Source organism: Pan paniscus, chromosome 2, assembly GCF_029289425.2.
Source record: "Pan paniscus chromosome 2, NHGRI_mPanPan1-v2.0_pri, whole genome shotgun sequence".
NCBI classification, from domain to species: domain Eukaryota; kingdom Metazoa; phylum Chordata; class Mammalia; order Primates; family Hominidae; genus Pan; species Pan paniscus.
Genome location: NC_085926.1, coordinates 154,918,764 through 154,932,823, shown reverse-complemented (window position 1 = coordinate 154,932,823; position 14,060 = coordinate 154,918,764). Strand labels below are relative to the sequence as shown.

Below are 14,060 nucleotides of genomic sequence, written 5' to 3'. Positions count from 1 at the left end.
TACTCTGTGTTAGCACCTCAAGGACAGGGTACAGTGAATAGAAGTACTAGAGGGGATCATAAACAGAGACCTTTTCTCCAGTGAAGTGTATCTGAAAACCCCTAGTGGGGTGTGAATATGGAGATAGGAAATTTCTACAAAAGCAAAAGCAGGAAAGTTTACTCCATCATACTAAGAGAAGGAGCTCAGGAGTTTGAGAAGAGGAATGACTCTCTGAATCGCTATCCACGTTAATTCCATTAGTAAAATTTCTGAATCAAAGGATGGGAAGTTTATAATATCTCTTGGTACATATTGACAAATTGCTTTCCAAAAATGTTACTTTAATTTCTAGTCCCTTAAAGAGTAGGTATGAGAGAGGATCTCACTAGATCTTAACCACAGTGTTAAACTATTCCATCAGTTGGATGGATAAACAATCTTTCATTGTTCTAATTTGAATATTTTGGATTATACAAAATAGGGTTGATAATCTTCTTTTTCAATTTTTAAACATAGATTGGTAAGAATAAGGAAAGGGAATAAGTGCAGACCAGTCAGTTGAATACCCTGAGGCTAATAAAAATGAGAAAGAATGAAAGAAGCTGGGCCTTAGAGAAGGAAAAGAAAAGGCCTATACTACAAAATAAAACAAAATAAGAATGAGACACAAATAGCAACATTAGTCCATATTCTCCAATTTTGTTTTGGCCCATGTGGTACTGTTTTTACAGTGATCATTTTTATTATTTCGTGACTGTGTACCCTGATGGACAAGGGAAGGGGTACTTGTTTTTAGAGGGCTACTATTGGCTGAATATGGCCAACTGTTTGAAGATTGGAAATGAAAGTGACAAATTTAAAATTGTTCTGAGGCAGCAAGAATACCTAAAGGGTTTCAGTATGCTGGATGGCAGAGTGAGGGATTCCTGGTAGAGATGTTAGTTTGAAGGAGGCCACTGCTTGTTGCTGAGGTTACAAGTTATGGGGTCAATCCCCAAGGAGAAGAATCTGATAAAACCCAAACAAGTTGTCAGGACTTCAGTCAAACAATCTGAATTTTGGCGACCAGCTCCATTTCTAGAGGAAAATTTAAGACATAATAAGAAAACTAAGGCAGAGGGCCAGTGCTAGGCATAGATACCAGTCACGTAAGAGAATGAGTTGGGAATGCTTTGGGTCAGTGTGTAGAATAGGGCCCAGAGATCAATCAAGGAGTACTGGAAGTTTATGGCAGAAAGATGACTGCTTTTAACTCAATGACTAGAGCTGTGGATGGTCTGAGAAGGTATGGACTAACAATTTTTAAAATATTACTTTTATTATTTAAAATTATGAAAGTAATACCTATTCATTGTTGAAACTTTGAAAACTATAAAAAAAGTCCAAAGACCAAAACCAATGCAATTTTTTTTGTTCTCTAACAGCAAACATTTCTCTGTAAATAATAGCAAGCTAAATGCTTATTCATTTCACTTTGTCAGGGTATATATGTCAAAAGTCCAAAACCAAATAATTCTAAGACATTTTCCATTCTTCTATCTTCTTATAGGAGAAGAAGAGAAGTTGTAAGAATTATTTCCCTGGTTTTAAGAATATGATCAAATGTAGATTGTGATAGTTGATGAGGAGATAAGAAAATATTTAAAAGCAAAAAAAATGCTTTTTCATGAGAACCAAGAGCTACCTTACAAGATTCCAAAATGTGTTATAATTTTTTATTTTCCATTATGTTGTCTAATATTTTGGAAAAGACACATTCCATAAGCATGTCTGGTCTAGGAAATTCCAGAAGGAATCTAAAGTGTGCATAGAAGCAAATAAATCTATCCGGAAGATTCTTCTGACAAATGGTCAGAATTTTTAAAATGCAAATAGATTGCATGCTGATGAAAGCCACACTACCATTACCTTCTCCTTCCAGTTATCATCACTCAGCAGCTTCTGTCTAAGGGTTTCTTGCAGCTGCTCGATGCTTTTCTGATGTGAAATCAGCATCAATTCCCTGAAAATCACAAACCCGACAAATGAGTCAATACTTACCCCTAACACAATTCCTAAGTTGTAGTTCCTGGGTCGGAAGATATTACTTCAAAACTTAGTCTGTTTATTTTCTTCAGCAGTATATATGCTGCTACTACATATCATTTTAACTATTAACAGCAATTTACAAGTGCTATGCAGCACTTGTATTATGGTATTTTTCCCAGGCTTAATTTTTGCTTAATAAGTAATAAGATATTATTTTGGCAATAAACATTAACTACATATGCAGAGTCACAAATACAATAAAATGTCTTCTGGCTGTTCATGTGTGCAAAAAATAAAATAAAATGTTATAAGTTGTGGTTCAAAAAGTATAAGACTAAATTCTAAAATAGCACCAGACAATATTTGGTTTCTTTAAAAAAGGAAAATATGTTGGGATATGCCATTAAGCCAATACATGTTAGCAGTTCCTGTGAAATTTTCTTTTCTTTTACTTATCTCAAATATTGATAGGAACAAACCAAATTAAGTAGAGAGATGTGTGATGTCAGGGATGCAATATAGCATAAAACATATTAGAAATTAGAAAACATAAAGATCACTTTATTATCTTAATCCACATAAGCAGATCTTAATGCTTAGCTTGTGATCCTCTGGATGGAAGTAAGGACAGGAGGAAATTAAAGAGAGAATTTCACAGGGGCACTGAAATTAAGATAAAAAATCAACAGTAGCAGCAAAAGTATGCTTATTGATCAGGGATCCTTCCTCCTTGCATGATCACTATGACTCTTCTCATGTTCTATGTATGTGATTCCTCTCTATTGCTCATTCATTCTTCTAATCCTTTTGTTTTTCATCATCACTGTCTTCCTTTTAGCTCTGACCCTTCTGCAAAAACCTGTGACTTTCATTTATAATTGCATGTTCAACATCTCCACCCTAATGATCCATCAACACCAAAAATTTTATACATCAAAAACCAAAATAAACATCATCTCCTACAATCTTTCCTTTCTTCCTGACTTCTGAAAACCTTCAAGGTCATTTCTGAAGGTTTGAATCATCTCTGACATTTTCTTCTCTCTCTTTTACTACAACCATGCAGTAATGAGTTCTATATAGTCTACTTCTTTGGGGTACCTCAAACTGTTTCCTCCTTTCCTAATACCAAGACCCAAGATAGGCAGAAGAAAGTAAAAAATATCAGAGTTGTAATCAATGGAAAACAAAAAAAATAGACAATATCAGTGAAACAAAAATTTGTTTCTTTGAGATCAATAAAATTAATAAACCTCAAGGTAGACTAATTAGGAATAAAAAAGAGAAGTCAGAAATTACTAATATCAGAAATAAGAGGGATGATACTACTACAGATCCCTCAGATATTAAGATGATAATACAGAAATATTATGAGCAGCTTTATAATAAATATTATGAACAGTTTTATGTCATTAATTTTGACAACTCTGATGAAATGGACAAAATTTTTAAACAAACTACCAAAGCTCACTAAAGAAGAAATAGATAACATGAATAGTTGATAATTATGGTAAGTTTAATTTACTATGAATATTCTAAACTTACAAGTGCCTATTAAAATAGCCTCAAAATATATAAAGCAAAACTTGATATAAGTGTACAAAGAAATTCTTAAATCCACACCTTAGTGGTAGAATCTACCATAGATTTCTCAGTTATAGACAAATCAGCCCAGGACCACCACATATGTCAATGGAAGTATAAACTGCACAACTCCAGACTGTTATGGTGAATGTCTTTGTTATAGTTGTGTAATGTAGCAATCCAGGGTCAAGCAAAGAAATAGTTAATTAAAGATACAGGAGATTTAAGGTTCATAAGATAGATTTAGGTTCACATCTAGAACCTTGTACACAATTAGTGGAAAAATACATCATTATTTTCCAGCTCATATGGAATTGACCACTTCTAGGACAAAAAGTAAGTTTTAGCTAATTTCAAACAATTGTTATACTATAACCTGCATTGTTCAATATGGTAGCCACTAGCTTCATGTAACTATTGAGCAGTTAAAATGTGGCCAGTTCAAGTTAAGATGTGCTATAAATGTAGAATACATACCAATTTGAAAATCTAGTACAAAATATCTAAAATACCTGTGATAACATTTTAAGACAATTACATATTTAAATAATGTTTTGGATAGCTTGAGTTAAATAAATTATTAAAATTGATTTTACTTATTTTTATTCTTTAATGTGGCAACTAAGCATTTTAAAATTACATATGTAGAAGTATAACATAATACTTCTATAGAATAGCACTGTAATAATGTATATTCCATGAAAACAAAGAAATGTCAGTAACAAAAGATAAATAGCTTCAAGTATTTTTAACATTTTTTAAATGTATTTTTGAATAGCTCATGAGTCATATAAAAATCACAATTGGTATTTGAAAATACTTCGAACTGAACAATAATGAAATTATTAATTGCTATCAAAATGAATGAAATAAGGCTAGAGCAGAACAGATAAATTGTGGTATACCTTAGCATACAATATAGATGAAGAAATGAATAATCCTCAGCTACATAAAACTTTATAAACAAATCTCAGGAACATAATATTGAGCACAAAGAACAAATTAGAATGATACAAATGGAATGATTTTATTTATGTGAAGATAAAATACATGCAAAATCTAACATTTTTTAGGAATACAAACATGCTTGGTAAAATTATAGAGAGAAACATGGACACAATAGATGTTATCTGTAGGTTTTTGTAGATGTTCTTTATCAGTTTTAGGAAGTTTTCTTCTATTCCTCATTTGTTGAGAGCCACAAAACGCAGGCTGGTGGTTTTCTCTGAGGAAGGAGAGAAGGAGATGGAATTGGGAAGAAGCAAAAGAAAACTTCAAAGATAATGGTAAGGTTCTTTTTCCTAAACTGAGTGGTTGATACACAGATGTTCACTGTATTGTAGCTCTTTATATTTGATACCTATACAAACCTTCAATGTATCTACTCAAAATTTATTTAAAAAAAAAACAATTATTGATACAGCCAGAGGACAGAGTAGAATGTGTATGTGGAAGAAAGAGAATTGAAGGTAAAAACCGAGGTGAAGCAATGTGCAGGTGACTTGTAGGTCACTCTCCTGTGTGATGGGGTTTACTGTCCTCTCTGAACAAGGCAGTGTCATCCAGCCCTGGAGATATAGAGGTGAACTAGGAAGGGAGAGTCACTGTTCAAATTGTGCTCAAAATCCAGCAAATGTAAAAGGGAGATCTATTAACGTGTGAGGCAGACCCAGCAGGCTTGATGCTTGCACATTAGTCTTTAGGCTGTAAAAATGGAAGTGAAGAAAAAGGAATAAAGAATGAGGAGAGCAAAAGTGAGATTACATCAAAAATTTTACTCAGGGCTTTCTTCCAAATATCTGGCCATTCCTGTCTCCTTTGCAGAGTCATCTTCCTCTAATGCAATCTAGCTGCTGACAACTCCTAAATTTTATCTCCAGTTCAGATCTGTTCCTGAGTATCTGATTCATGTATCCAACTCTCCACCTGACTGTTTTACTTTATTTTAGAAACATCTTAAGTTTAACATGTATATGCTCTCAGCGGCTTACAATATCAAAGTTTATTTTTCTTGGATTATGTGTTATCTGCTTCCTTGCTCCACATTTTGTACCAGGATACAAGAGAGCCCAGGGAGCAGCTCTTACTTGAGAATGCTGTTATTGTGGCAAGAAACAAAACAAAACAAGCCAAAACATAGAATCTCTTAAAGCTTCTGCTTAGAATTGGTATATATCACTTCTCTCACATTTCAATGGCAGAACAAATCAATTGACCAAGTCTGATAGCAATCAGGTGTGGATAGCACAGTCCTCTCACTGGGAGGCGCACTGTAAGTCACCTGACTGGCACCAATGGATTCCATCACAACTCTGAAATCCCACGGGAAGCCTACGCTAAAGGAGGGGAACATTTCTTGCTTGGACTGTGATTCTTTTTACTGGCAGTAACTGCTAAGTTCAATTTTTGCCGCAGCTCCTAGCTTTCCTCTCTGAAATGTGCCTCTTTTTCATTATCTGGCTTGGCCACATCTGAAGAGCTATTAGGTTTTGCCCTTGGGACACCAACAGCTTTCTCAACTTCCTTATGGTCTGTAGATGGTGGGTGGTTAAGGGGGTTGCCTCTTTGTTTGTTTGTTTATTTATTTATTTATTATTATTTTTGAGACAGAGTCTCGCTCTGTGGCCCAGGCTGGAGTGTAGTGGCGCGATCTCGGCTCACTGCAAGCTCCGCCTCCCGGGTTCACGCCATTCTCCTGCCTCAGCCTCCCGAGTAGCTGGGACTACAGGCGCCCGCCACCACGCCCGGCTAATTTTTTTGTATTTTTTTAGTAGAGACGGGGTTTCGTCGTGTTAGCCAGGATGGTCTCGCTCCTGACCTTATGATCCGCCCACCTCGGCCTCCCAAAGTGCTGGGATTACAGGCGTGAGCCGCCGCGCCCAGCCGCCTCTTTGTAATCCATCACTCCTGCCCCTCTCCTCCAGGCAATCAATACTTTGGTTTCTGTCACTATAGATTCGTCTGCATTTTTGGGATATGTAGATATATTCTGAAATACTGTATATTCTGAAAATACACTATATGATTCTGAAGTCATACAGTATATTCTTTTTTTGGTCTGGCATCTTTTACTCAGCATAATTATTTTAGATTCATCCAGGTTGTACCTTATTGATAGTTCATTCATTTTATTGCTGAGTAGTATTCCATTGTACAGATACACTACAATCTGTTCATCCATTCATCTGTTGGTTAACATTTAGGTTGTTGTATATATTTTGGCTATTAGAAATTAAGCTGCTCTCAATACCTGTGTACAAGTTTTTGTATTGATATATGGTTTCATTTGTCTTGGGTAAATACATAGGCATGAAATGGCTGGGTAACAAGGTAGGTATATATTTAACTTTTAAAGAAACGTCCAAACTGTTTTTCTAATAAGTTGTACTATTTGACATGCCTACCAGTAGATTATAAGAGTTCAAGTTCCTCCATATCTTTGTAAACACTTCATACTTTCAGGTTTTAAGTTTTTACATATTCTAAAAATGTATAGTAGTATCTTATTGTGGTTTCAGTTTGCATTTCCCTAATGAGTAATGATATTGAGCATCACTTTATGTGCTTATTTTATTGGTCATTTGTATATATTTGGTGTTGTCTATTCAAGTCTTTTGTTCATTTTTTATTAGGATGTTTATGTTCATGTAACTGAGTTTCTAAATATCATTGTATATTATAGAAAAACTCCTTTATTATATAGATCCTTTGCAAATATATTATTCCAGCCTGTGGTTTTTATTTTCATTCTCTTAAAGTGTCTTTTGAAGAACACGTTAATTTTGATAAAGTTGAATTTATCTCTTTTATCTGTTGAATGTCATTGATTTTTATGTTAAACTAATCCTATATTCTTATGATAAACTCCACTGATTCATGATTTATTTCCTTTTTATATGTTATCTTGATTTTAGCCCCTTCAATTTGCTAAAATTTTGTTTAGAATTTTTGTATCAATGCTCATTAGGAATGCTGGTCTGTTAATTTTCTTGTTATGTCTTTGTCAGGTTTTCTTATCAGAGTAATACTGGCTTCATAAATTAAGATGGGAACTGTTCTTTCTTATTCAATTTTCAGGAAGAGTTTGAGTATAAATAGTATTATCTTTTCCTTAAATGCTTGGTAAAATTCACCAGTAAAACCTCTGGGCTGGAAGTTTTCTTTGTGAGAAGATTTTAAATTACAAATTCAATTTCTTTAAAAGATACAGAACTATTCATGTTATCCATTTCTTCTTTAGTGAGCTTTGGCAGTTTGTTTAAAAAATTTTGTCCATTTCATCCCAGTTGTCAAAATTAATGACATAAAGTTGTTCATAATATTTATTATAAAGCTGTTCATGATATTTCTGTATTATCATCTTAATATCTGAGGGATCTGTAGTAGTATCATCCCTCTTATTTCTGATATTAGTAATTTCTGACTTCTCTTTTTTATTCCTGATTAGTCTACCTTGAGGTTTATTAATTTTATTGATCTCAAAGAAACAAATTTTTGTTTCACTGATATTGTCTATTGTTTTTCTGTTTTCAATTGATTACAACTCTGATATTTTTTACTTTCTTCTGCCTATCTTGGGAATTTTTTCCTCGTCTGTTTTTCTAATTGCCTAAAGTGGAAGCTGAAACCTTTTTTTCTTTTTTCACATAGACATTTGTCCCTAAGTTTTTCTTTGGTGACATCTCATAAATTTTGATGTTTTCATTTTCATTTAGTTCAAAATACTTTCTAATTTCCCTTTTGATATTTTATTTGACCACTGTCTTATTTAGAATTGTTATATAATTTACAAATATTTAGGGGACTGTCAAGATAATTTTCTGTATTTGATTTCCACGTTAATTACACTGTGACCAGAGAACATACAGTACACTGTATTATTTAAATCCTTTAAAATTTCTTTGGTTTTATTTCATGTCCCAATCATACAGTCTGTCTCAGTGAGTAATCTGTATAACCACGGCGGGAAAATGTGTATTCTGCTGTTGTTGGGTGAAATGTTGTATAAATGTCAATTATGTTAATTGATTACAAAGTTCAAGTCTTCTATAGCCTACTGATTGTCCTATTACTTGCTTTATCAGCTATTAAGAGGGGGTATTGACATCTTTAACAATAATTGTGAATTTGCCTACTTCTTGGAATTCCATCCAGTTTTTGCTTCGTGTATTTTTAAGGTCTGTTATTAGATGTGCAAATATTTAGAAGTGTTATGTCCTCCTGATGAGTTGACCTACTTATCATTATAAAATGAACTTCTTTACTTCTGGTAATATTTTTTTGTTCCAAAATCTACTTTGTAAACCCATTACAGCTTTCTGATTAGGGTCAGTGTGTTATGTCTTTTCCCATTCTTTTATTTTTGACCTCATATGTCTTTATATTTAAAATATGTTTCCTGCAGGCAGCATATATCTAAATCTTACTTTCTTATACAATCTGACAATCTCTGCATTTTAATTAGAATGTTTAGACAATTTACATTTAATTTAATCATTGATATAGTTAGGCTTAAATCTACCATTTTGCCATTTCTTTCCTATTTTTCCCATCTGTTTTTTCTTCCCTTTCCCTTCTTTCTGTTTTCTTTTGGATTTTGCATGTTTTATGATTCAGTTTTATCTCTTTTGTTGGCTTATTAGCTATAACTCTTTGTTTAGTTTTATTTTAGTGGTTGCTATAGGGTTGGTAATAGACATTTTTAGCTTATCACAGTTTGATAGGCTGAATAATTGCCTCCAAAGATGTCCATATCTGAATCTGTGAGTATGTTTCCTTATATGGGAAAAGGGACTTTGTAGATGTGATAAAGTTAAGGATCTTGAGGTGAGGAGATTATTTTGAATTATCTGGATGGGGCAGAGGGTTAGTGTGGGGGAAGGTTATATGACAATGAAAGCAGAGATTGGATTCATGTGGCCAGGAGCTAAGGAATGCTGACAACTTGTAACAGATAGAAGATGTAAGGAATGTCTTCTCTGGATCCTGCAGAGGGAACCAGCCCTGCTGACACCTTGATTTTAGCCCCTTAAGATTCATTTGAACTTCTGACCTCCAGAACTGTAAGACAATAAATCTGTGTTATTTTAAGCCACTAAATTTGTGGTCATTTGTTACAGCAGCAATAGGAAACTAATACAATGGTCTTCCTATAAGTGGTATTGTACAGCTTCAGCAATAATATGAGAATATCATGAGTAACTTGATCGAGCTAAGGAGCAGCTGTCAATGGAAATAAAGTAGCACTTCACCTGGTTTTCAAAATGCCAGGATTACAGAATAAATGTGTCTAGTCATGTGCTTGTTAGAAGTATCCAGAGAGCCTAACAATTTGATCCACTTAATTTCTTAAATTAGGTTTCCTGTTGGAAAAGAAGTCTTATTGATTAGAAAATCCAAATGAGCATCTCCTGATAGTGCCTGTGAATACATTAGAAGCTACCTTTACTATAAAGTAGATGGTACTGAATATTTGAGATGCTTGAATTTCAGTCTCCCTGGATATAGTTATAATTTTGATACCATAAAAAGTAGAATCCATTCCAAATGCATTCCTCTGATGGACTCAGTACATGGAACTCATGTTAAATGTAACCTTTTGGAAGAAAAACTTAAAAAGTCTAGTAGATTATAGCAGCTAAAATATAGTAAGCTAGGATGCAAACAATGTTAATGAAGTGATAATTATTCACTGAATTTTCAAGGAATTATGAAGTTCTTTATGACATTTCTAACAAAGTATATGGTGTTTTGAGTAAATTGTTATAAAAATATAATTTGTATCTGTGATGGTAATTTTGCTTGATATTATGGTTACAGAAATGAGAAGGACTTTTATACCGCTTTGATTCCCTGCTGAGCCTCCATTCCTGACTCTAAGAAATCTTCAGTGAGACTCTTTAATGGGATAAAGCAGAAAGAATAATTATACGTGATGTTATATGCACTCATTGTTCTTGATTAGAATGGAATGGGCAGTGAGTAACGTATACAGGAATGATTATATGTGTGAAAAAGATAATCTAGATTCCAAAAATAAAAATCACACTTGTACAGTACAACCATGGGGCTGCTCACACATTGTTCAAGATCATAAAACAATCTTAGGACATTGATAAAAAGAAAACAATCTTGTGTTGAAAAAAAACTATGAAGAACCAACTCTGACTCATGTAGGACTTTTTGCTAGAAATTTAGAGGAATTGTAAGAAATAAAATATTTATTGTAAAGGCATAGTACATATTTTTCCATGTTATAAGTAGCTGAAAATGTATAGCTATTTAGGTATCTGACTTCTTTTTCTAGAACCAGTTCAAGAGATGTTGATGTTTTAGAATTATAGGAAACGACACAGATTTAGATCCTAAATTTAAATTTTACTAAGAATCTAATAAAGAAGATTACCATTAGAATCCAGGAGTTCTCATTGTACTCCTAGGTCTGATTTTTGAAAGTCAAAAGCTCTCTGGCCTGAAAGAAAAACTGGAGCTTCCCAGTTTTAAATTCCATGATCAGTTGTTTGATAGAAATTAAATTCATTCCCATCCATGCATGCATCCATCCCTACAGCAAATATTGAGTGCTGACTATGTGTCTGGCACTGTTTTATTCTCTGGGGATATAGTGGTTCTTTCTTTTCATTCCTTAGAAATATGTTAATACAACTCCCTCCGTTTAAGAAGAAATGAAGACCTGAGTGATAAATGACTATCTGAGGTGACATGATTCACAAGTGACAAAGCTAACTCAAGCTTATGCCAGCCAGCAGTATGTCATGCTGTCTTTGCTTTGCATATCTCAGATGGAGGTGTGGCTATTGACATTCTACCCTGCAATTTCACCAGATAGCTTTAAAATTAAAATTTTTGGAGTTGCCACAATTAGGACTTATTCACAATTAAGAGTATTTATTTTAAAAACTTTATTAAATTATTGGACCAAAAGGAAAATGAGAATCTTATTTCTTATGTACATGTGAATCCAGATTCCTTTAATTGCAGTTAAAAACATAACTGCAAACAAATGTCAAACCATAATGCCAAAATGACAGTTTTAAATTCTGTTTCACAAGTTGTTCTCTTAGAGATGTCTTCACATTGTCAATCAAAGAGATAATTTTGATTTTGCCACAACTCCTGCCTCTGTTAAAAGAAGTGAGTGTGTGATAACATAAGAAGCTTGGCAAGCCTCTTGTTCTGAGAGCTGTTGATGGATAGGAAATCAGAGAAAGAGGTGAGTCTTGGAGAAAAAACCTGATAAAATTTATTGTTTTCAATTATTACTTAGAACATTTCATAATGCTTTAAACTAACAGATTAGCATCTGTAATAGTATGTTTTAACTCTGCTATAAAGACATACCTGAGACGGGGTAATTTATGAAGGAAAGAGGTTTAATTGACTCAAAGTTCAGCATGGCAAGGGGAGGCCTCAGGAAACTTATGGCAAATCATGGCAGAAGATGAAGAGGAAGCAAGGCACATTCTTTACAATGTAGCAGGAAGGAGATGTGCCAAGAAAAGGGGGGAAGAGCCCCTTATAAAACTGTTAGATGTCATGAGAACTCACTCACTATTACAAGAACAGCATTGGGGAAACTGCCCCCATGATTCAATTACCTCCACCTATTCTCTCCCTTGACACCTGGAGATTATGGGAATTACAATTCAAGATGAGATTTGGGTGGGGACACAAAGCCTAACCATATCAGCATCCAAATGGAATCACTCCAAGGATTAATCTTTACAACTGTATGAGTAAAGCAGATAATAATGAATTCAACAGATATTTACTGAATATCTTACATGGCCGGTGCAGGGAATAAAAATTAATAAGACATGGTGCTTTAAGATGTTAGCAATCTAAAGAAAGATGAAAGAGAGGAAACTAATACTTTCTGAGTACCTACAACCTACCAGGCACAATATTTTAAAATTCTTAAGAAGATAGCTATTATTAAAATGCCCACGTTACAGATAGGGAAAAGAAGCCTTAATTGCCCAAGCTTAACAGTGGTCAAGTTGGGATTTACTCTATGTTTACCTAATTCTAAAGTCCATTCTTTTTAAACTAAGAATGGACTTTATCGTGCATCACTTCTTAATCCTTTTTCATATCTAATACTAGATATAGCTAATCACTAGTCATTGCTTCTAGAATTTATGAAAATATAACAAGCCTCAATGAAATAAGTAAACAGTTTACATTTTTAGAATGTAGTTGTGAATTATTTTTATTCTATTTTCCATCTGAAGATATAGCTTTACTTCTTATTCTACCAAGGCACTAGAAAGCAGAGGACACCATCTCATATTTATTGAGTGAAGAGAAGAATACTGAGGGGGTTGGGGGTGAACAAGAAATTGAGAGGAGAGGAGAAGGGACACAAAAAGAGCATTGCTTTCTGCAGGGCTGTGAGTCTCCTAAAGACTCAGTGTTACAACATGGTTCAGAAAGATGTCACACTGAGAAAGGATGACAAAACTTAGCCCTTCAAGACAAATACTTAGGGAATTGTGCAAACAGTAGAGAACATGAGTTATAAGGTCAGACCCAACAGAGCTTGATTTCTGTCTTTGCCAATGATGTCACCCTGAGCAAGAAATTTAGCCTCAGTTAAATTAACGTTAATGTCCTCATCTCCAAAATGTGGAAAATGACACCTGCTTCACCAGTGAGGCAGGTGTGGCAGGCCACAGCTCTGCTAACCAGTGCCCTTGTGCAAATTTGGAAATGGCTTCTCTTCTGGGTTGGTGAATTAGAAAAAGTGCTCCCTCGGTCTGAGGGAAGACCTATGGACACAGGGCTTGGTAAGGAGAGATGGCAAACTTATGCAAGAAAAGTGAATCCCTTCCTCTGGCAAGTAGCTATGATGGCAGAGCCCAGGCTGGCCTCCTGTCCCCCTTAGCCCTTCCACTGAGCCTCACAAAATGGTACATGGCATTGTGCACAGGGTGCCGTGAAGGCAAGATAAGATAATGTCTACAGAAGCACTTAGAGGGCTCCTCATTGTGAAACCTGCGGATAGGTGAAAGAGCTTGAGAAAGAGAAAGGAAAACGGGAGGGGAGAAAAAGGGAGGGGAGGAGAGAGGAGACAGAAGGAGGGATAGAGAGAAAATGAGAAAGCAGGTACGTTTAATCATGAGGTCCTGCCATATATTTGAAAACAGGAGACTACAAACCTCTTGAAATAATGTGCTGGGTTTTGTGTATACTTTTCTGAAGTGAGTGTATTGTGTGTCTGTTCTCATGCTGCTATAAAGAACTGCCCGAGACTGGGTAATTTATAAAGGAAAGAGGTTTAATTGACTCACAGTTCCGCATTGCTTGGGAGGCCTCAGGAACCTTACAATCATGGAGTAAGGCAAAGTAGAAAAAGACACCTTCTTCACAGGGCGGCAGGATGGAGTGAGTGCCGGGCAAAGGGGGAAAAGCCCCTTATAAAACCATCAGATCTCGTGAGAACT

General features: G+C 34.7%; 1 protein-coding gene across 6 annotated transcripts in view; it reads right to left on the bottom strand.

Annotated features, from left to right (window-relative positions):
* LEKR1 (leucine, glutamate and lysine rich 1) overlaps positions 1–14,060 on the bottom strand; it is a 219,317-nt gene that overhangs the window by 27,125 nt on the left and 178,132 nt on the right. For 4 of the 6 annotated variants that reach the window (XM_055110616.2, XM_003830645.3, XM_063602993.1 and 1 more), the window contains exon 10: positions 1,891–1,984. In XM_055110616.2, the coding sequence (XP_054966591.1) occupies positions 1,891–1,984 (94 nt within the window). Of the gene's footprint in view, positions 1–1,890; positions 1,985–4,597; positions 4,820–14,060 lie in introns of those variants that run through there. The other 2 variants (XM_063602995.1, XM_063602994.1) reach the window with 2 other exon arrangements.